At 56.3% G+C, this 20395-nt stretch overlaps 1 protein-coding gene across 15 annotated transcripts in view; it reads left to right on the plus strand.

The window, feature by feature from the left end:
* DNM1 (dynamin 1) overlaps positions 1-20072 on the plus strand; it is a 52936-nt gene extending 32864 nt beyond the window's left edge. For 3 of the 15 annotated variants that reach the window (XM_031654559.1, XM_031654558.1, XM_031654569.1), the window contains exons 12-22: positions 3372-3442; positions 3666-3717; positions 3922-3933; positions 6510-6623; positions 10674-10783; positions 11690-11801; positions 12243-12254; positions 12906-13076; positions 14960-15201; positions 15570-15785; positions 18824-20072. In XM_031654559.1, coding sequence (XP_031510419.1) covers positions 3372-3442; positions 3666-3717; positions 3922-3933; positions 6510-6623; positions 10674-10783; positions 11690-11801; positions 12243-12254; positions 12906-13076; positions 14960-15201; positions 15570-15785; positions 18824-18896 — 1185 coding nt within the window. In that variant the 3' untranslated portion in view covers positions 18897-20072. Of the gene's footprint in view, positions 1-3371; positions 3443-3665; positions 3718-3921; positions 3934-6509; positions 6624-10673; positions 10784-11689; positions 11802-12242; positions 12255-12905; positions 13077-14959; positions 15202-15569; positions 15786-17918; positions 17956-18823 lie in introns of all 15 variants that reach the window. The other 12 variants (XM_031654568.1, XM_031654566.1, XR_004178013.1 and 9 more) reach the window with 11 other exon arrangements.
* The last annotated feature ends 323 nt before the right edge of the window (positions 20073-20395 follow it).

A 20395-nucleotide genomic window follows, 5' to 3' on the forward strand; every position in this document is an offset into this window, starting at 1 on the left:
TGGAGTGCAGTGGCATGATCATGGTTCACTGTAGCCTCAACCTCCTGGGCTCAAGCGATCCTCCAACTTCAGCCTCCTGAGTAGCTGGGGCTACAGGTACATGCCACTAGGCCTGGCTAATTTTAAAATCTTTTGTAGAGACGGGGGTCTCACTATGGTGCCCAGGATGGTCTCAGACTTCTGGGCTCAAGCGATCTGCCTCAGCCTCCCAAAGTGCTGGGATTACAGGCATGAGCCACGGTGCCCAGGCTAGTGTGGCTTTCTTCACTTTCTGGTCGTCTATCCTTGTGGTCCTCTCTTTGGGCCTCTCTTTGTCTATTTGCTGGTTCTCTGGGTCACATTATACTCCTCATAGCGACCCCCACCTTTTTTGTCATCGTTGATCAAATATTCACTCATTTCTTCCTTCAATCACAAACAGCCACTGAATGCCACCTCTGAGCTGCATGGAGCAGAGGTGAACAGGGCCCATCGTGGCCCTCACGGAGCTCAGAGACGAGTCCTCCTTCCTGATCCATGTCTGCCATGCCCCTGCCTGTCTGTTGTAGGCTCCTCTGGCTCCCATTTCCCATTTCCTGTTTTCACACATCTCTTCATGATGGTGCCATCTCCATTCATTCATGTTTTTGTTGTTGATGTCATATTTTTTAATCCTTATCGATTGCTTTTTAATTACAAACAACATAAATACTCAATAAAAGATTCAATCAGTATTGAAGTGGTTAAATTACAAGGAGATAGCCCTCCATTCACTCTTCCCCACCCCCAGTTCCTCCTGAAAAATAACCATTAGTAACAGTTTGGGACTCCACACAGTGGCTTATACCTGTAATCCCAGCACTTTGGGAGGCCTAGGTGGGAGGATTATATGAGCCCAGGAGTTTGAGATCAGCCAGGGCAACATGGCAAGACCCCGTTTCTACAAAAAAATTTAAAAACTAGCTAGGTGAGGCAGCATGCACCTGAATTCCTAGCTACATGGGAGGCTGAGGTGGGAAGATCGCTTGAGCCCGGGAAGCGGAGGCTGCAGTGAGCTGTGATCATGCCACTACATTCCAGCATGGGCAACACAGCAAGACTCTGCCTCAGTAATACCCCAAAAAGCAAAACAGTTTAGTGTGTCACCTTGCAGGCATTTTCTTATGCAGGTACACTCACACACAAACACACACAATCCAGATTCCATCTTTATCCTAAACCACGATCCTGGTATGTGCCTTGCCTTTTTCTTCAGAAGATAATCGTAATATCTAACATCTGTTGAGTATCTCATCTTCTGTGTCTTCACCAGTTCTAAGAGGAAGAAAGAAGAAGAATTTGTGGAATCTGAGGCTGAGGACAGACCCCAAGCTCATAGGAAGCAGTGGGGCTAGGGTCTGAACCTGGCATTCTTTGTGCCATCTGGAAAGTCATTCTTATCACTACTCAATTCCAAATCTGTTCACACTTAATCATTTGCAAGGGTCTTTTCAGGCTGGAACCTGGAGATTATCCTTGTTCTTTTTTTTTTTTTTTTTTGCTTTTTTTTTTGAGATGGAGTCTTGCTCAGTTGCCCAGGCTGGAGTGCAGTGGCTTGATCTCGGCTCATTGCAACCTCTGCCTCCCAGGTTCAAGCCATTCTCCTGCCTCAGCCTCCCAATTAGCTAGGACCACAGGTGCACGCCACCACACACAGCTAATTTTTGTATTTTTGTAGAGACAGGGTTTCACCATGTTGGCCAGGCTGGTCTTGAACTTGTGACCTCAAGAGATCTGCCTGCCTCGGCCTCCCAAAGTGCTGGGATTACAGGCGTGAGCCACCCCACCCGGCCCGTCCTTGTTCTTTTGAACAGCTGCAGGGTGCTTTCTTGTCTAGAGAGTATCATAATCTATTTCACCCTCAGCCACTGGCTTGCTCCCAATTTTTCTCTATTACAAACTGTACTACTTTGAATACTCTGGCTCCTGTATCTTTGCTTACTTGTTGAGTGTATCCGTGAGATATAATTCTGGAAGTGAATATGTGCATTGCTTTTTTTTTTTTTTTTTTTTTGAAATAGGGTCTCGCTCTGACACCCAGGCTGGAGTGCAGTGGTGCCATTATGGCTCACTGCAACCTCTGCATCCCTGGGCTCCAGTGATCCTCCCATCTCAGCTTCCCAAGTAGCTGGGACCACAGGCGTTCACCACTACACCTGGTTAATTTTTCTATTTTTTGTAGAGACAGGGTTTCTCCATGTTTCCCAAATTGGTCTTGAATTCCTAGGTTCAAGCGATCCTCCTGCCTCAGCCTCCCAAAGTGCTGGGATTATGGGCATGAGCCACCACACCTAGCCCTGTGCATTTTAATGTTTGTTAAATATTGCCAAATTGCCCTACAAGAAGGTGATACTGATTTACACTTCCATCAACAATATACGAGAGAGCTCATTTCCCAACACTTGTGCCATGCTGATCATTTAAAAAACCTCTTTTTGTTTGTTTGTTTGTTTGAGACGAAGTTTCGCTCTTGTTGCCCAGGCTGGAGTGCAGTGGCACCATCTCAGCTCACTGCAGCCTCCACCTCCTGGGTTCAAGTGATTCCCCTGCCTCAGCCTCCCAAGTAGCTGGGATTACAGGCATGTGCCACCATGCCCAGCTAATTTTGTATTTTTAGTAGAGACGGGATTTCTCCATGTTGGCCAGGCTGGTCTCAAACTCCCGACCTCAGGTGATCTGCCCGCCTCGGCCTCCCAAAGTGCTGGGATTACAGGTGTGAGCCACCACACCTGGCTAAAAGCCTCATTTTTAACTTACATTTCTTTATTAATGAGGGTAAGGATTTTTTACACATCCTTAGTGGTTGTATGCATTTCTTCTGTGAATTATTCATCATGTTCTTGACTATTTTGATTTGTGATTTTCTTTCTTTCTTTCATCCTCTTCTCTCCTCTCTTATTTTCTTTTCTTTTTTCTTTTCTTTTCTCTCAGGGTTTTGCTCTGTCTTCTAGGCTTGAGTGCAGTGGTGCAATCTTGGCTCACTGCAGCCTCAACTTCCTGGGCTCAATCAATCCTCCCGCCTCAGCCTCCCAAGCAGCTGGGACTATAGGCACATGCCACTATGCCTGGCTAACTTTTGTATTTTTTGGTAGAGACAGGTCTCCCTATGTTGCCCAGGCTGGTCTTGAACTCCTAGGCTCAAGCAGTCCTCCCACTTCTACCTCCCAAAGTGCCGGGATTACAGGTGTGAGCCACCACGCTCAGCTTTTGTCTTTCACTGATGGTAGGGACTATATTTATTATGGATACTAACCTTCTATATGTGCTGCAAGTATTTTTCTCCCAGTTTGCCCTGCGTTTTAAAACTTTGTGGTGTCTTTTCCGCTTGCCCACCAACTTACGTATCCTTGAAGGTCATGCTTCTCATCGATATCGAGCTGGCTTACATGAACACCAACCATGAGGACTTCATAGGCTTTGCCAAGTGAGTGCTCTCCCTGGGCAAAAAGTGAGTGCTCCCTGGGCAGAGAAGGTAATAACGTGTGTGTATGTGTGTGTGTGTGTGTTTGTGTGTGAGTGAGTGAGTGTGTGTAGAGCCCAGGTCTGCTAGGTTAACGCTCTGGGTCCTGTGCCCACTAAGCAGTGGGCAGTAGAGTTGGGCCTCTTGAAAGGAGAAGTTCTGAGACTCCTCCCCTCCCTCCCATTAGTGCTCAGCAGAGGAGTAACCAGATGAACAAGAAGAAGACTTCAGGGAACCAGGTGAGTGGGCCCCAGCACCCCAGACCGAGGGATGGAGGGTGCCGGACGGACGCCAGACTCTGAGAGCTCCTCCCCTGAGGGGAAGAGTCCCAAGGGGGCCAGGGACCTGTCAGCCGCCAGCCACAAGCCTCCCACTCTGCCTCAGTAACCCTCTCTCCTCTCTCCCCGATGCCTCTCGTGGTTGCTATGGTTACCTCTTTGCAGGATGAGATTCTGGTGAGTACCAGGACTGGGGCTCTCGGCTTGTGTAGTGAGGGGGCGGAGGGTCCATTGGCAGTGGGAATCTGCAGTGGGTAGGAGGGCACCCTTTGGCTGAAGCTGCTTGTACACACCAGCCCCTGGCATTTCACACCTGCCCTCAGACCAGAGGCAGGCCCAGCCGCATCCACCCGTCCACCTGTGTGCACCAGCCAAGCACCTACGTCAGGCAAAACTAGACCGTGTGGGGCTGGGTGGGTGAGAAGGCCGGGCCTGGCATGGAGTAGGTGCTCCTTAAACATCTGTTGGATGGATGGATGCACGTGAGTGAGACACGTTTTTAAGAAGCTGACAACCATCGCCTCCGGACTTGAATGAAGAGACGAATGAGAAGTCAAGAGAAGTTAAGAAATCACTGCTCACCTGGCCTCCTGCTCTCTGTCCTTAGATGTCTGCGGAAACGTCCCTGGTCCGAAGCGCTTGCTCAGTTGTACACATGAGCCCGAGGGTCCTCAGCTTTTCTTTCCATAGGTTCCAGAGGCCGTAGTTTCTTTGTAAGACTCTAGGTGTTTATGTGATTATTGGCTTAATGTCTATTTCCTTCCCAGGCCCCACAAGGGGAGGGCTGAGTCTGTCCCGTTTATCATTAAATCCTCAGCTCAAGCCCCGTGCCTGGCACGCAGTAGGTGCTCAACAGAATGAAGGGAGGAATGAACATAGTATCAGGACAATTCAATTCAGCCAACATTAGCTGTTGCCTACACGGCGCTGGCCCCTGGACAGGACGTGGAGACCTGGGCCTGCTGGTAGGGCCCAGCTAAGGCCCCCGAGAGCTCCATGCAGGGTAGGGATTAGGAGAGCAGGAAGTCCCTGGTGCGGGGCTGCAGAGAGGGCTTAGGACGAGCAGAGAGGAGTTCAGGGTTGGGTGTGGCCAAAGGGGAGGACAAAGACTACAGGTTAGGGTGGGGAGCAGGTGGCAAGATCTGCTGGTCACATCCTGGGACAGTGGACTCAATTCCAGAGACGGTGACAAGACCCTGTGGGAATCCTCGCCTGATCGGAAAGGGGTGAGAGAGGCAGCTGGTGGCCTCCCCTCAGCTCAACTGCTGCTGGGCTGTGCAGCTTGGGTTCTCAGCCAGGTTCTCAGGGAAGCCAGAGAGGCATAAGGAGGGCTCCAGAAGCAAGCCTGGCCCCAGAGGGCTTTGCCACCAGCCGCAGGCCTCCTTGGGTCTTCTCTGGATGCTCAGAGAAGAATCTGGGGAGGTCAGGGTCCAGGAGGGAGCAGAAGCAATTCCCTCATCCTCCCGGTCTGATCCATGGCCAGCGCCTGGCCGGTGACCCTACCCCCGAAGTAGAATCCACAGGACCTGGACTGTGGCCATGGCTCTGGACAGTCCTGGGGACAGCTGCTTCCTGCCATGAAAAGGGACCTTAGCTTGTTACTCTGGGCACTTCGTGGCGCAGCCCTTGCCCCTGGGGACCTGGAGCCAAAGACCCTTAGAACCATACTATCATAGTTTTTATTTATTCATACTACAAATATGTATTGATCACTTACTATCTGCCAGGCCTTCTGCAAGGTGCTGGGATGTACTAGTGACCAAGAGTTCACGATTTAGCAGGGAGGCTACATAGACAGATAATCACACACACGCATGCGGAGAAGTTAATTAAAAATCGAAATCATGTTATAGAAGTCAACTTCAGGGAGTGATCAAAGATTATTATAGGAATCCTGATTTATACTGGGGGCCAGGAAGGGCCTGCCTGAGAATGTGAATTCTTTTTTTTTTTTTTTTTTTTTTTTTTTTTTTTTTTTTTTTTTGAGACGGAGTCTTGCTCTGTCGCCCAGGCTGGGGTGCAGTGGCCGGATCTCAGCTCACTGCAAGCTCCACCTCCCAGGTTTACGCCATTCTCCTACCTCAGCCTCCCGAGTAGCTGGGACTACAGGCGCCCGCCAACCCGCCCGGCTAGTTTTTTTGCATTTTTTAGTAGAGACGGGGTTTCACCGTGTTAGCCAGGATGGTCTCGATCTCCTGACCTTGTGATCCGTCCGTCTCGGCCTCCCAAAGTGCTGGGATTACAGGCTTGAGCCACCGCGCCCGGCCGAGAATGTGAATTCTGAGCTGATACCCGAAGGCTGAGTAGGAATTTGCCAGGCAAAAAGGAAGAAGTGCTTTCTAGGCAGAGGCAGCAGCAGCAGCAGCATGTGTAAAGTCAGAAACACATCTCAGAACAGATGAGACCTTAAGCTTCCAAGACTCACAGTTGGCTTGCCCAATCACCCCCATTAACTGTGCTTGCATACTCCTAGTGACAGGGAGCTCATCCCCTACCCAGGCCTCCAGTCCCTTACTCGGCCAGGTCTGCCTGTCAAAGGCTCTTTATCCTGAGCTGATCTCTGTCTTCCTCTGTCTTCCACTCTGTTCACTTGTGGTTCAAACCAAGGCAGGTCTGGCCCCCACCCTCCCTGACTGCCAGGCCTCCGAGAGCTGGGGGAGGGGTGGGGTTCCAAATGCCTCTCTTTGCCTACCCCATCCCCCACAGGGAGGCTCAGGCCCCGTCTGCTGACCTCCTGCCCCATCACCCTCCAGGTCATCCGCAAAGGCTGGCTGACTATCAATAATATTGGCATCATGAAAGGGGGCTCCAAGGAGTACTGGTTTGTGCTGACCGCTGAGAATCTGTCCTGGTACAAGGATGATGAGGTGAGTCAACGGCCAGTAGTCATCAAGGGGCTGGGCTGGTGGCCAGAGTCAGGCTCAGACCCTCCTATGGGCTTGGAGTGGGCTGGACCGTGGAATAGGGTTTTAAAATGTCTCATCAAAGATCCGTGGGCAGGCCAGGCATGGTGGCTCACACCTGTAATCCCAGCACTTTGGGAGGCTGAGGCGGGTGGATCACCTAAGGTCAGGAGTCTGAAACCAGCCTGGCCAAAATGGTGAAACGCTGTCTGTACTAAAAATACAAAAATTAGCCTGGCATGTTGGCAGGCGCCTGTAATCCCAGCTACTAGGGAGGCTGAGACACAAGAATGCCTTCAACCCGGGAGGCGGAGTTTGCAGTGAGCCGAGATCGCACCATTGCACTCCAGCCTGGGCAACAGAGCGAGACTCCGTCTCAAAAAAAAAGGATCCACGGGTGGAGTTGGGATGCAAGGGTCCAAGGCAGGTGACCCTGGGGGTTCAGGGGGAGGCACCCTCTCACCCAGGTTGGAAGAAGAAGATGGCTTAGCAGGACTGAGGAGCCTGGGGCTAAGTGCCCTGGGGAGGGTGGGCAGGGGCCTTGGGTGCCCCTCCCTGACCCTGCGGCCCAGCGGCCTTCCTGTTTTCCCGCTGCAGGGCGTGCCGCCTCCTCTGTGGCCCCCACAGGCCCATGACACACACGAGTCCAGCTGCCAGACACCCGGTTAACCCCTGCACCCCAGTCCCCTAGACCCCTGCAGTCCAAGGGAAATGCGCAGAGTGCCCCCAGGCTGAGAGGCAAGAAGTGTGGGGGCCCTGCCGAGTTGCCACAAAAAAACCCTCCCCGCCCACTAGGGTGCACAGAAGCCCCTGCCACCTCCTTCCCCTGTTGCTGGTCTCCTTTAAGAATGAGTCTATTTGGCTTTCACATCTGGATTCCAGAGGTGACCAGAGAGAATGGGGAGGGCTGGGGGTGGGCTTGTGGTAATGAACTCCAGCTGGCCAAGGAGTGGGGGAAGGGACCCTCTTCTTCCTGAGGGGCTGTTGGAGGCTACAGCACCCTCAATGGGGGAGCGGGGCTCTGGGTGGGGCCTGTGATTTTGGCCTCCAAGCCCCCTCCCAGGTCCCTGTCTCCTCCAAGTTTGTCCTGGGCAGGGGCCCCAACTCTCCACCTTGGGAGGGGCCCTCTGTCGTCACTGGCGGGGGCGCCAAGCCATCTGGACCTCATTACCCCAACCCTGGCCTCCCCCAGCATGGGAGCCCCTGGAAGGGATGGAGTGTGCGGTGGCGTGGGGTGCGGGTAGGGGGCGGCTTCCTGCCGGTCACTCTGCAGGCTGCCTAGATGCCCCCATGGGTTTGGGGTCTCCCATGTTGAGGCTCCTTACACAGGGCCAGGGAGACCATGTGAGCTGGGGCGAGGGCCTGAGACCTGGCGATACTGTGGGGGAGGGGCGCGTGCCACTGAGGGGGTCCCCTGTCCTTGTGCCTGAGCCTGTAGGTCTTTCTGGAGATTTTGTGTACATCTGAGTTAAGTCGTGTGCGAAAGCAGCTCTGAGAATCGTATGTGGGGAGGTGGCAGTGGGCTGTGGGCTGTGGGTGCTGGGAGGCAGGGGGTATGTGTGTGTGTGTGTGTGTGGCTTGTGGGTCTGGTGTGTGGGTGTTTTTTAGGAGTGTGACTGGGGTATAAGCATCTAGGTGTGTTTGGAATATGTGGTCTGCATTTGCATCTGGGGGTGAAATCTGTGTACCTGCGGAGTGACTCTGGGCACGTGCCTGTACTTGGGATGTAAATGCAGGTGTGTGTGGGGAGGGGGCTCCGGAGGGACTGTGTGAGTATGGGGTGTTTGAGAATCTGTGTGTGTCTTTGGGATGTGAGAATGGGGGGAGTGTTCCAGTCGTGAGGGTGTGTATGGGTGTGTGTGCATGCACTTGTGTGTGTCTGGGACACGGGTGTGAGATTGAAAGTATGGGGGTGCTCATGTATGTGAGTTCTGGGGCTGTGAGTATCAAGGTGCGTGTATGTTGAATGTGAGTGGATTTTTGCACTAGGACCACTGGGGATGTGGAGGTGGTCCAAGCTGGTGGGAGAGTGGTCTGTACTTCTCTACCCAGCCGCCAGCCCTCAGGTTTTGGGGTGAGGGAGGCTCTTTGGGCAGACCGGCAGCTGCCCACATCCCCAGTCCCCATTGACCCCCCCCATCCTCTCAGTCTTCCTCGGCCACCCTTCCCCCATCACCGCTACCCCCCACCAGTCCCACAGCAGGGTGGCAACCCCATCCCTCTGTGCCTCCTCCCAGCCCACCCTATGCCCCAACGCCCTGGCTCCAGGCTCCGGTTCTGGGATGGCAGGCAGGGGTCGGTCCAGCTCTCCAGTGGCGGCGGCGCCGAGGGTCTAACCCAGCCCAGCCTAACCAATGTGCAGACTACTGTACAATTTGGGAGTCCTGAACAGATAGTCTAAACACTGGGTAGACGGAGTGGAGGTGTCCTCTGGTCCATCCAGGCAGCAGTGTCTGTCCATCCGGTGGGCGCTTCAGCCCCATCCCCTGGAGATCCAAGAACCCCCCAACCCCAGCCTGTGTCCCCCCAGCCCCAGACCAGCCAGCCCGTGGTCCCCTCTCTGCTCCCAACTCCCCTTCTGCCTCCTTTGACGTGGCAGGGGTGAGCGGGAGCTGGGGCTGAGAAGGAGGGGCCTGAGGAGGGGGCCGGCCGGCAGGAAGGGAGGGGTGGGGGGAGGAGGCCGCTCCTACCTAGTGTCCAACCCCGAAGCGCAGGGCGGGTGGCGGCGGGGCCTCTCTCGAACGGTTCCAGATGTTCCCTGGCCGTGTGTGCAACTTCCTCCTCTCCTCCCCCAGCCGCCCTCTGGGGCTCCCGGCCACCCGCCTGGCATAAAGAGGGCTTTATGTGGCTGCATGGGCCAGGGGGACGTGGGGGGCAGAGAGGGGTGGGCAGGATGACGCCAGGACAGGGGAGCAAGGTCTCCCTAAACCCAGCCCCCTACCTGAGATCCTAGGCAAGGCTCATGCCCAAGCTCTTTGAGTCCCTGAAGCCCACACACACGACCCCCGTGAGCAAGTAGGGCATGGGTGACAAAAACCCCTCCCCTCTCCCAGAACCCCATCCTGGGGTGTCTCCTCCCCAGATCCCTGAACCCCTCTCCTGGGACACAGCAGCCTACATACACACGTGCCCACACCAAGCATACACATGGGCCTAGCACCCTACACGCCTGTGCGCAGAGACACAGAACTCCTCCTAGACAGCTCTAGATAAACCAAACACACAGCCCATTGTACCACAGTGTGCAGGTAAGATGTGCACCCCAGTATAAGCGTGTGGTATAAGCTTGTGCATGGCTGTGCAAACGTAGTAGGCTTGCACAATTGCCACACACATCCACAAAGTGTGCACACATCCACACTGAGATGCAGACACGCTCACACTGACACGTGGTTCATGCTGGGCACCTCCCCAGATACACATGTGCACACACACAGTAGGTAATATGTACTTGGGCTTGCATGTGTTGGCACAAACACACAACTACACACATGTTGCACACACAGGCACACCATCTCCAGGCTTGTGCTGGCTGCCTTATTGCTAACACATGGGGAGCTTGGGGGAGTGGGCTGAGCCAGCCCTTTGAAGCCGCCGGGGCTGGTGGCCCCCCTTCCTGGTCTCTGCAGTCAGGAAATGAAGTCAGAGGCGGCCAGGCCGGGGGCGAGAGAGGCCTGAGTGTGCGGTCCCTGCCTGAGGCCGGCCTGGCTTGTATCCAGGACTTGCCTGGGGAGGGATTGTGGGAGCCTCCCACACTCTCACCTCCCCACCCCTCACCAGCCTCCTGGCCTCCGGCATATATGCAGAGCTGGTGGGACCGGCTGGAACGCCACTGGGGGCCAGCGGTGCCCAGGAGGCCTATGGTCCTGTGGCCAGGATTTTATCTAGCTGCACCTTCACAGTGGGAGGGCGCTGATGCTTAGAAGCCCTGGGCCAGTCAGGGGGACTCTTAGGGAGTGAGGTGTGGCAGAGAACAGTGCCAACCTCACTCATTGCTCCTACCTCCACCCACAGGAGAAAGAGAAGAAATACATGCTGTCTGTGGACAACCTCAAGCTGCGGGACGTGGAGAAGGGGTTCATGTCGAGCAAGCACATCTTTGCCCTCTTTAACACGGAGCAGAGGTGCCTGCCTGCCCCTGGCTGTAGCTGCTGCAGCCCCAAAACCACCCGCACTGAGTAGAAGCTGGGTACAGGGATCCAGGGAGGAGAGGAACCTGCCCCAGGCCCCACAGCAAGCAATCCACTGACAGATGCTTACTGAGTTCCTGCTCTGAGCTAGACATCATGTCAAGATCTCCCATCCCCTCCCCTTCCCTTCCCTTCCCTCCTCCTTCCCTCCCTCCTTTCCTTCCTCCGTTCCTTCCTTCCATCCTCCCTCCTTTCCTCCCTCCCTTTTTTCTTCCCTCCTTCCTGCCTCCCTCCCTTCCTCCCTTCCAGTCTCCCCCTTCCCTCCCTCCCTCTATCCCTTCCTCCCTTCCATTGTCACTGGTATAGTGCATGCTCTTCGTGCACTATACTCTGCCAGGCACTGGAGCCAAAGGGCCCTAGTCAGGCCTGGTCCTCTTCTCCTGCTCACTTTCCTATAGGGCGGTGGCAGTACCAGGCCTCTTCCTTCCTGAGCCAAGGCGGACTCTAGTGGGCCCTCTGCTACTCAGAGATGAGGGTTCAGTCCAGCTGCCATCAGAGGGGTCCTCAGAGAGCCACAGAGGAAGCTGGTGGGGTCTTGGGTCCCAAGCTAGAGACTTCACTGAGTATGGTTGTCCCCTTATCAAAGGTCCAGTCCCCTTCTAAGCATTTTGCCACTCACTTCACTGAATCCTCAGTGACCCGAGGCGGCAGGAATTCTTATTAACCCATCTTCCCAATGAGGAAACTGAGGCTGAGAGAGAGGAAGGGACTTGCACAGGTCACACAGCTGGGAAATGAGCTGGCCTCAGGCATGGTGACCCCAAAGTCTGGGCATGCCCTTAACCCCCAGGGAGGGTGGGGCTTTGCCCATCTGCCCTCACCATCCGCCCTGTCTTGCAGGAATGTCTACAAGGATTATCGGCAGCTGGAGCTGGCCTGTGAGACACAGGAGGAGGTGGACAGCTGGAAGGCCTCCTTCCTGAGGGCTGGCGTATACCCTGAGCGTGTTGGAGTGAGTGGCAGGGCAAGGAGAGGAGGGGCAAGCATGATCCTAGGGCCCCTGGGGCACCATCCTCAGTGATGCCAAGTCATGTCATGTTTCCGAGCCCTTATTTGGCTCAGAAATAATAGGAATCCTTCCCCCCTACCCACTCTGGGGGTGGGAACAGAGATAAGTCTCCTGGTCCTCCCATCCTTCTCCAGTGGCAGTTTCACGTCTCTGTCTCTGTTGCAGATGGCATTTCTATATTCCCCTTTCTATGATGGTGGTTTCTTGTGACTGCCTTCTCTTTCCTCCCCTATTTCACTGTGGCAATGTCTAGAGTAGCCTGAGAGTTGGGGTGCAGTGTCCCCAGGTTCACTCAATCTCTCCCCTTTTCCTCTCTGTATGTTTCCTTCGGCTGTGCTCCCTGGTGGTGGCGGTGGTGACAATGTTGGTGTGTGGGCCTCCCAGGACAAAGAGAAAGTGAGTGTGCCCTTCTCTTGCCTCCTGTCAGGCATCTGCAGCCTGGCACCAGCTCCAGCCAGGTTTTCAAGCAAGGGACCAGGAGACGTTCTTTTCTAATTTCTGGATTGGTGCCAGGCGCAGTGGCTCGCGCCTGTAAACCCAACACTTTGGGAGGCCGAGGTGGGCCGATCATGAGGTCAGGAGTTCGAGACCAGCCTGGCAACACGGTGAAACCCCATCTCTACTAAAAATAACAAAAGTTAGCCAGGCATGGTGGTGCGCACCTGTAATCCCAGCTACTCAGGAGGCTGAGGCAGGACAATCGCTTGAACCCGGGAGGCAGAGGATGCAATGAACCAAGACAGCACCACTGCCCTCCAGCCTGGGCGACAGAGCAAGACTCTCTCAAAATAATAATAATAATAATTTCTGGATTGGGAAATTGAGGCAAATTCTAGGCACTAGAGTCAGAACCAAGACAAGGCTGAATCAGGGGAGTCTAGGGTCCTGAGAGGCACAGGGATGGAGAGCCTGGTGTGTGTTCAGGCCAGTTGCTTCTCTCTGTGCCTCAATGTTCTGGGTACCTTTGGAGGGGCTGAGATCCTGGCGATGCCTGGAGCCTGGCTGCGTGGCCTGGCCACCCTGATGCCCTTGTGTTCTCCATGGCAGGCCAGTGAGACCGAGGAGAATGGCTCCGACAGCTTCATGCATTCCATGGACCCACAGCTGGAACGGCAAGTGGAGACCATCCGGAATCTTGTGGACTCGTACATGGCCATTGTCAACAAGACCGTGCGGGACCTCATGCCCAAAACCATCATGCACCTCATGATTAACAATGTGCGTGCTCCGCCGCATGGGGGCAGGGAAGTCCTGTGGCACTGGGGACGCAGGTGGCCATGTTGGCCTGGGGGAGATGCCAACCAGCCCTATGGGACCAGGTCCAGGGAGGGAGGCACGGTCCAGACCAGAGCTGTCCGATAGAAATATAATGAGGGGGCCGGGCGCGGTGGCTCAAGCCTGTAATCCCAGCACTTTGGGAGGCCGAGATGGGCGGATCACGAGGTCAGGAGATCGAGACCATCCTGGCTAACACGGTGAAACCCCGTCTCTACTAAAAATACAAAAACTTAGCCGGGCGAGGTGGCGGGCGCCTGTAGTCCCAGCTACTCGGGAGGCTGAGGCAGGAGAATGGCGTAAACCCGGGAGGCGGAGCTTGCAGTGAGCTGAGATCCAGCCACTGCACTCCAGCCTGGGTGACAGAGCGAGACTCCGTCTCAAAAAAAAAAAAAAAAAAAAGAAATATAATGAGGGTCTGAGCACAGTGGCTCACACCTGGAATCCCGGCACTGTGGGAGGTCAAGGCAGGCGGAACACTTGAGGTCAGGGGTTCAAGACCAGCCTGGCCAACATGGTGAAACCCCGTCTCTACTAAAAATAGAAAAATTAGCTAGGTGTGGTAGCGTGAGCCTGTAATCACAGCTACTTGGGAGGCTGAGACAGGAGAATCACTTGAACCCGGGAGGTGGAGGTTGCAGTGGGTGGAGGTTGCAGTGAGCTGAGATCCTGCCACTGTACTCCAGCCTGGCCGACAGAGCGAGATTCCATCTCAAAAAAAAGAAAAAAGAAAAAAGAGAAAAGAAAGAAATATAATGAGGGGCTGGGCACGGTGGCTCATAACTGTAATCCCAGCACTTTGGGAGGCCAAGGCAGGAGGATCACTTGAGCCCAGGAGTTCAAGACCAGTTTGGGCAACACAGTGAGACCTCGTCTCTACACAGAAATTTTAAAGAATAGCTGGGTTGGCTGCAGCTGCAGTGCTCATATGCCTGTGTAATCCCAGCACTCTTTGGGAGGCCAAGGTGGGCGGATCACCTGGAGGTTGGAGTTTGAGACCAGCCTGACCAACATGGAGTGCAAAACCCCGCCTCTATTAAAAATACAAAAAGCCAGGCCGCGCGTGGCTCACGCTTTGTAATCCCGTAGCACTTTGGGAGGCCGTGAGGCAGGCGGATCACCTGAGGTCGGGAGTTCAAGACCAGCCTGACCAACATGGAGAAACCCGCTCTCTACTAAAATACAAAAAATTAGCCGGGTGGTGGCATGCCTGTAATCCCAGCTACCGAGGCTGGAGGCGGTGAGACTCACTCTGAAACCGAGGTGGGGTGGAGGTTGGCAGACGGGAGATCAAAGGCCCATTGCACTCCAGCCTGGGCAAAAAGAGCTAAATTCTGTCTCAAAAAAAAAAAAAAAAAAAAATACAAAAAATTAGCTGGTCGCTGTGGTGCATGCCTGTAATCCCAGCTACCGAGGCTGAGGCAGGAGAATTGCTTGAACCCAGGATAAAATGCATAAAAAAAAAAAAAAAAAAAACAGGACCAGCCCACAACAAGATAAAATCCCCCTGAGGAAGGAGGGACAAATGGACCCTGGACTGGAATGGAAAACTGAGTAGACAAGTGTTCTAGTGGTGTGATAGGTCCTAAGTCCCCTCCCGGATCTGTGACCTTAGGTGACTTTTCCTGTGGACCTCAGTGTCCTCATCTGAGCGAGAAAAGCGCGGTGGGGAGGCGAATCTTCCAGTCTACGCAGTGTAGGAGCCGCGTGGGAAAAGCCATACCAGCTCACAGTCCCGTGGGGGGCCGTGGGGGCCGGCCCGGTGGGGCGGCCAGGGCGGCACAGGCATCAAGTCCCCACCTCCTTCCCTCTTTGCCTACTCGCAGACCAAGGAGTTCATCTTCTCGGAGCTGCTGGCCAACCTGTACTCGTGTGGGGACCAGAACACGCTGATGGAGGAGTCGGCGGAGCAGGCACAGCGGCGCGACGAGATGCTGCGCATGTACCACGCGCTGAAGGAGGCGCTCAGCATCATCGGCGACATCAATACGACCACCGTCAGCACGCCCATGCCCCCGCCCGTGGACGACTCCTGGCTGCAGGTGCAGAGCGTACCGGCCGGACGCAGGTACCAGGGCCGGCCCCCACGGCCCCAAAGCCCCCCAGCCCGGGGCCCACGGGAGGAGTGCCGGGACCGGGCAGTGGCGCGCCCGCGTCACCGGGGTGGCTCCCACCTGGAGCGAGGGGCGGAGCTTAGAGAGGGCGGGGCTTGCCGCGGGGCGGGGCTTGCCGTGGAGAGCTGGCTGCGAGGCGGGGTGGAGCTGGGACGTTGGCGCCGCTGGGGGCGGGGCTTAAGCTCCGGCGACCGCCTCGGGGCACGGCAGGGAGGGGCTTTGCGTGCATGGGCGTGGCAAGCACTGGGCTGGGGCGGGGCCTCAGTGTGGGCGGAGCCGCTCATCTCGCGTCTCCTTGTTTCTCGCTCACTGTCGCCCTCAGGTCGCCCACGTCCAGCCCCACGCCGCAGCGCCGAGCCCCCGCCGTGCCCCCAGCCCGGCCCGGGTCGCGGGGCCCTGCTCCTGGGCCTCCGCCTGCTGGGTCCGCCCTGGGGGGGGCGCCCCCCGTGCCCTCCAGGCCGGGGGCTTCCCCTGACCCTTTCGGCCCTCCCCCTCAGGTGCCCTCGCGCCCCAACCGCGCCCCGCCCGGGGTCCCCAGGTGAGTAGGGGCTGAATGCGGCTGGAGAGGCTGCCGGACGGGCGTGGCCGGGAGGGAAATGGGGCTGGATTCCAGAGCATCGGACCCGGCCGCCAGAACCGGCCGTTTCCATCCCAGGCAATCGGACTCTGGGTGCCGGAGCCACGCCACGTGTGGCCGAGGGCTGGCGGAGCCTGCCCCCGAGGGAGCGCTGAGTCCCGGAGGTGGTCGTTTCTGGGGAGGGGGCTGTGGGGCTCGTCCCACCTGCCCCCTTCTTTCCAGCACTTGCATGGCGCTTCCCTCTATTTTCACTCTTGGCGGCCGCCTACACATTGCATTCCTCCTCCTTTCTTCTTGCTGTCCTCCATCCTCCATTCCGTCCAATTCCTCTCCCAGCCCCTACGGAGCCTACCTTAGGTCTGAGTCTGAACCCCTATCTGCTCTGGGTGTGTGGATTTCCTTCAGCTACCCTGATGTCCCCATTTCCCAGTCCTGACTCCTTTGAGCCATCCCAGGGGGTGTCCAGCCACTGGCCCACAGGAGCAGAGACCAGGCTGTGACTGTGTGACTAGAGAGGTGTGTGATGTGTGTGTGGGCGTGCACACGAGTGTGAGAGTGTAAGAATGGCACCCAGGCCCGGGCTAGGACAGGAGCAGCTGGGGAAGGAGCCTGGGGCCTTGGGCAATCTGATGGTTTTTTTCCTCCCCACCCCCACCCCCCGCTTCCGGCCCTACCCAGTCTAAACCAATGTGGTAGGGGTGGCGGCAGGGGCAGGGATGGGAGTGGCTGAAGCCTGCTTCATTCCCAAAGATTTCTAAGGAAAAGCTTTCTACTGCATCCTTTGGCTTGACTTTCTTGACCCATGACCCTCTTTCAAGGAAGTGCACTCCAATTCCCAGTCTGCCCTGTTTCCACTGGCCACATTCTCTAAGGAAGAACACTGCAGGACAATAGCATCTGTTTTGTTTCTGCATGGCTGGAGGGTAGGGCTGTGGGTCTAGCGCCCATAAACCAAAATGAGGCAGAGATTGGGGCTTGCCCTGTGATGCTCTGATGACCAAAGCAGATGGGTAGAGGCAAGCAACATGGTATTGGGCAAGAGGACTGGACTGGGAGTCCAGAGATGCTGCTTTACCCTGCGCCTTTAGACATGTCTCTTTCCCTCCCAGAGCTTCAGCATCCCTTCTACCAAATGATGACATTCTGCCTTTCTCCCAGGGTGGCTGTGGGGATCGAGGGAGACAATGGCTATAGGGATGCTGTGTTAACTGCAGATGCAGCCGTAGGAGCACTTTGCTAACTTCCAACGTGAGTTCAGATTTGGCACCCAGGTCTATGGTGCGGTGTGAGATATGTGACGTAAGGTTTGATGCCAGCCTGACTCCAGTCTTGCTAACACACATGAAACTTTTGGCAAATCATGACGCTACCTTGGGGAAAAGAGCAGTCTGGGAGAGCTTCTTCAAGGCAACGTGACTTCAGTGCGGTCTGAGGCATGGCTGAGATAGGCTTATGTGGCAAGGAGGGTATCTGGGTAAAGAGCTGCAGTGTGGGCAGAGGTGCAGTGTGGGCTGCATCAAGGACAGCCACTGGCCAAAGCAGAGAACAGAGACAGAATGAGGAAGAGCTCTGTGGGGAGGGTGGGGCATAGGATGGAGAACCTTCAAAGTCCGGAGAGTTTGACTTGTTGGGGCTCAATGCTGTAGGCAGTAGGGAACCACAGAAGGCTCTTAGGTGGAGAAATGACAGCTGGACATTAGCGAGCTAGCCCTGTCTCCATGAGCAGCACGGGTGGTCCTCTGAGCACGCCAGGCACGAGTGTGCAGGGAGCTGGTGCAAATGCCTCTGTGTGCGGGTGAGCTTCTGTGTTGTGACTCGGCCCACACGTGTGCTTCAGTGTGCTGAGTGGCTGCATGCCCCAGATCCGTGCTGCACGTGCCGCCGGCCAGTGAGGGTGCTGGGCACCGGGAGGTGGCAGGGAAGGAGGCGTATGCGTGTTGTTTGTGGGCATGTGTGTTAGCGTGTGCATGTGGGCCATGGGGCCTCACAGCATGTGTGTGCACGCCCGGGCGTGTGCGTGTGTGTGTCCCCCACCCCCAGGCCTGTCCCACCCGTGCGTGTGAACTGCCATGTTGATTTCGTGCTGTCTTTCAGAATCACTATCAGTGACCCCTGAGGAGCGTCAGCCATGGTAGGTATTGCCTCACCGCCTGCTGCATGAACGGTGTGTCTGCCCCGCTGCACTAGCTCCACACGGGGCACGCACCTGGGACCTCAGAGCCAGGCTCCCCGCCCCTCCCTTCTGCAGCTGTACACTTGCTCTTTCCTCTTTCTGTCCTTGTGCCACTGGCTCTCTCACCTCCCTTCCCAGCGAGCCTCGGGACTCAGTGCCACTGCCCAAGGCCTCCATGGCTGAGCCTGGGGACTCTTGGAACAGGCTCCGTGCCCAAGCTGGCAGACATGGGTGCTCTCTGGAGCCATCAGAGAGGGCAGAGAGCTCGTGGTTTATTGTGTAAAGGCTGGGAACTTGGAGGGGGTTGTGTGTGGGGCTGGACTGTGAGGCGGCCAGAGGCCTAGGAATGTCATCCTGGGCACATCCTGCCTGGTGTGCAGTCAGAGTCATGCTCCTGGGGTAAGGCATCCAGCTCCCAGCCTGGCAGCGCTGAGAGCCAACTCCACTGCAGAGCAGGGGTGATAGTCAGGGTACCACCTCCTCTATCTGCTGGCAATCCAGTGGTGATCTAGGGTAAAAGCTTGAGAGTCCCATACCCACGGTCATCCCACAACACACCTCACAGGCCAGGCAGGGACACACAGCCCCCTTCCCTCCCTCCCAGGTACCATCATAGCTGCTAGCGTGTGACTGAAGGCAGTGTCCCTGGCCCCAGTTGAAGCACTGTAGCCAGCCAGCGGGCTCATGCACCTTGGCCTGTTGCTCCTAGGGTTACTTGTGCCATTCAGCCAAGGGGACGACCGTGCCTGCTGGTCCTGCTGAGCTCCACCCAGTGAGCCCGCCCCCCTTCTCCTGCCACTGACTCTCGCTCTTCTGCTTTTCCCAGCAGGAAGGGCCCAGCCTCACCTACGCGACCTGCAGCCCCCCGACCAGCTGAGGCTCCCCTCTTAGACTTATAAGTCTATGGCCACTGGCATCCGGCTGTCTGCCCTCCCTGCCTCCCCCAGGGTCATTTCAGAGGGTCCTGGGTTTTCTGACCACCCAGAAGGGCCTCTGGCGCTCCCTCCAGCCATCCCTTTTAGTTTCACCCTCCTAGTTCAAGCAGTGTTCTTTCTCTATCAGGCCTGGTGGCTGTTGCCTGGGGCTCCCCAAGGCAAGGGGTGGCCCTGGGCCGGTGGGTTGGAAGACAGGGTGACCAGAGAAGAGGGAAGCCCGAGGGGGCCGAGCATCAGCTTGAACTGTGGGTGCCCTGCCTGGGTGCTGTGTGAGAGGCCAGCGTGTGTGGGGTGGGGAGGGCCGCCACAGCCCCCAGGCAATATCTGTGAAGCTACAGCTCCTCCCTCCATCTTCCTCCCCTTTTCCTTCCAGCCCGTCTTTTCCAGGAACCTTGCCACACCCACACCTGCACCCTCCCCTCCCCGGCCCTCCCACCTGCTGCGGTGCGGCCGGCCCCAGCCGGCTGTGTGCTGCACTTGCCTTACCAGCTCTCTCCTCGATTTTCTCTCTCCCGTTTTCTCTTTGCTTTCTCTCCAACTGCCAGCCGATCGGGTCAGGCAAGTCCATCCCGTCCTGAGAGCCCCAGGCCCCCCTTCGACCTCTAAACAGATCCCTCCTCTTCTCGGAGACCTCCCTTTCCAAGCCTGCCTGGATGGCTGTTCTGTGACTTGACAGTGGCTTCCCTAGCCCCAAAGCCAGCCCCCTTCATCTGTGACTTAGTCTGTTGTAGTGGTGAGCTGACACCTCCAGGCGTGACCATTGGTGAAAACTTGTGCCCCTTCAGTGGTATGCCCTTGCCCTGTTCTATAAATATCTATAAATACTCATATATATACACACCTACACATGGCCGACCGCCTCGCCTCTAGCGCTGGGAATCAGTCACCGTGCTGTCCTTGTGGAGTCTTGTGGCCCAACTACAAGAGAACGCTGTCCCCTGACATCCCCCTCTGAAGTGTGCCACCTCCAGTGAGCCTCCCTGTCATGCCCAGCCTGCGGACAGCCAGCCCCCGCCATACCTCCCGCCCCCTACCAAGCATGGGGGTGCTGTGCAGGCAGCCGTGTGGCCTGACAGTCTCTACCAGTCCTGCTGTCCCTCGGCTGAGAATAAAACCTATTTCTGGATGACGGGGAACGTCTCCTCTGCTGGTTGTGTTCTCTCTGGAGCTCAGGGGAGGGGAAGGGCTAAGCCATTACTAGGGTGCTGTTGGGGGCGGTAAAAAGACCACATCCTTTCCAAGGGACACTTTTCCTGGAAAGTCCCTGGAGCTTAGTTGGCTCTCATCCTGTGAAGCCGGCTCTGGCCACTAGGGGGCAGGGCCATTAACTCAGTCTAGAGGGAGCCTGCGGGGTGGCCAGCATTCTGGGGAGGGACAGACAGAACAGGCCACCAGGCTCAGGCAGGCGAGGGAGGCAGGAGGGCAGAACAGAAGACACCTTGGGTGCTGGCACCCTGCCTTCC

Source organism: Papio anubis, chromosome 13 (assembly GCF_008728515.1).
Source record: "Papio anubis isolate 15944 chromosome 13, Panubis1.0, whole genome shotgun sequence".
NCBI lineage: Eukaryota > Metazoa > Chordata > Mammalia > Primates > Cercopithecidae > Papio > Papio anubis.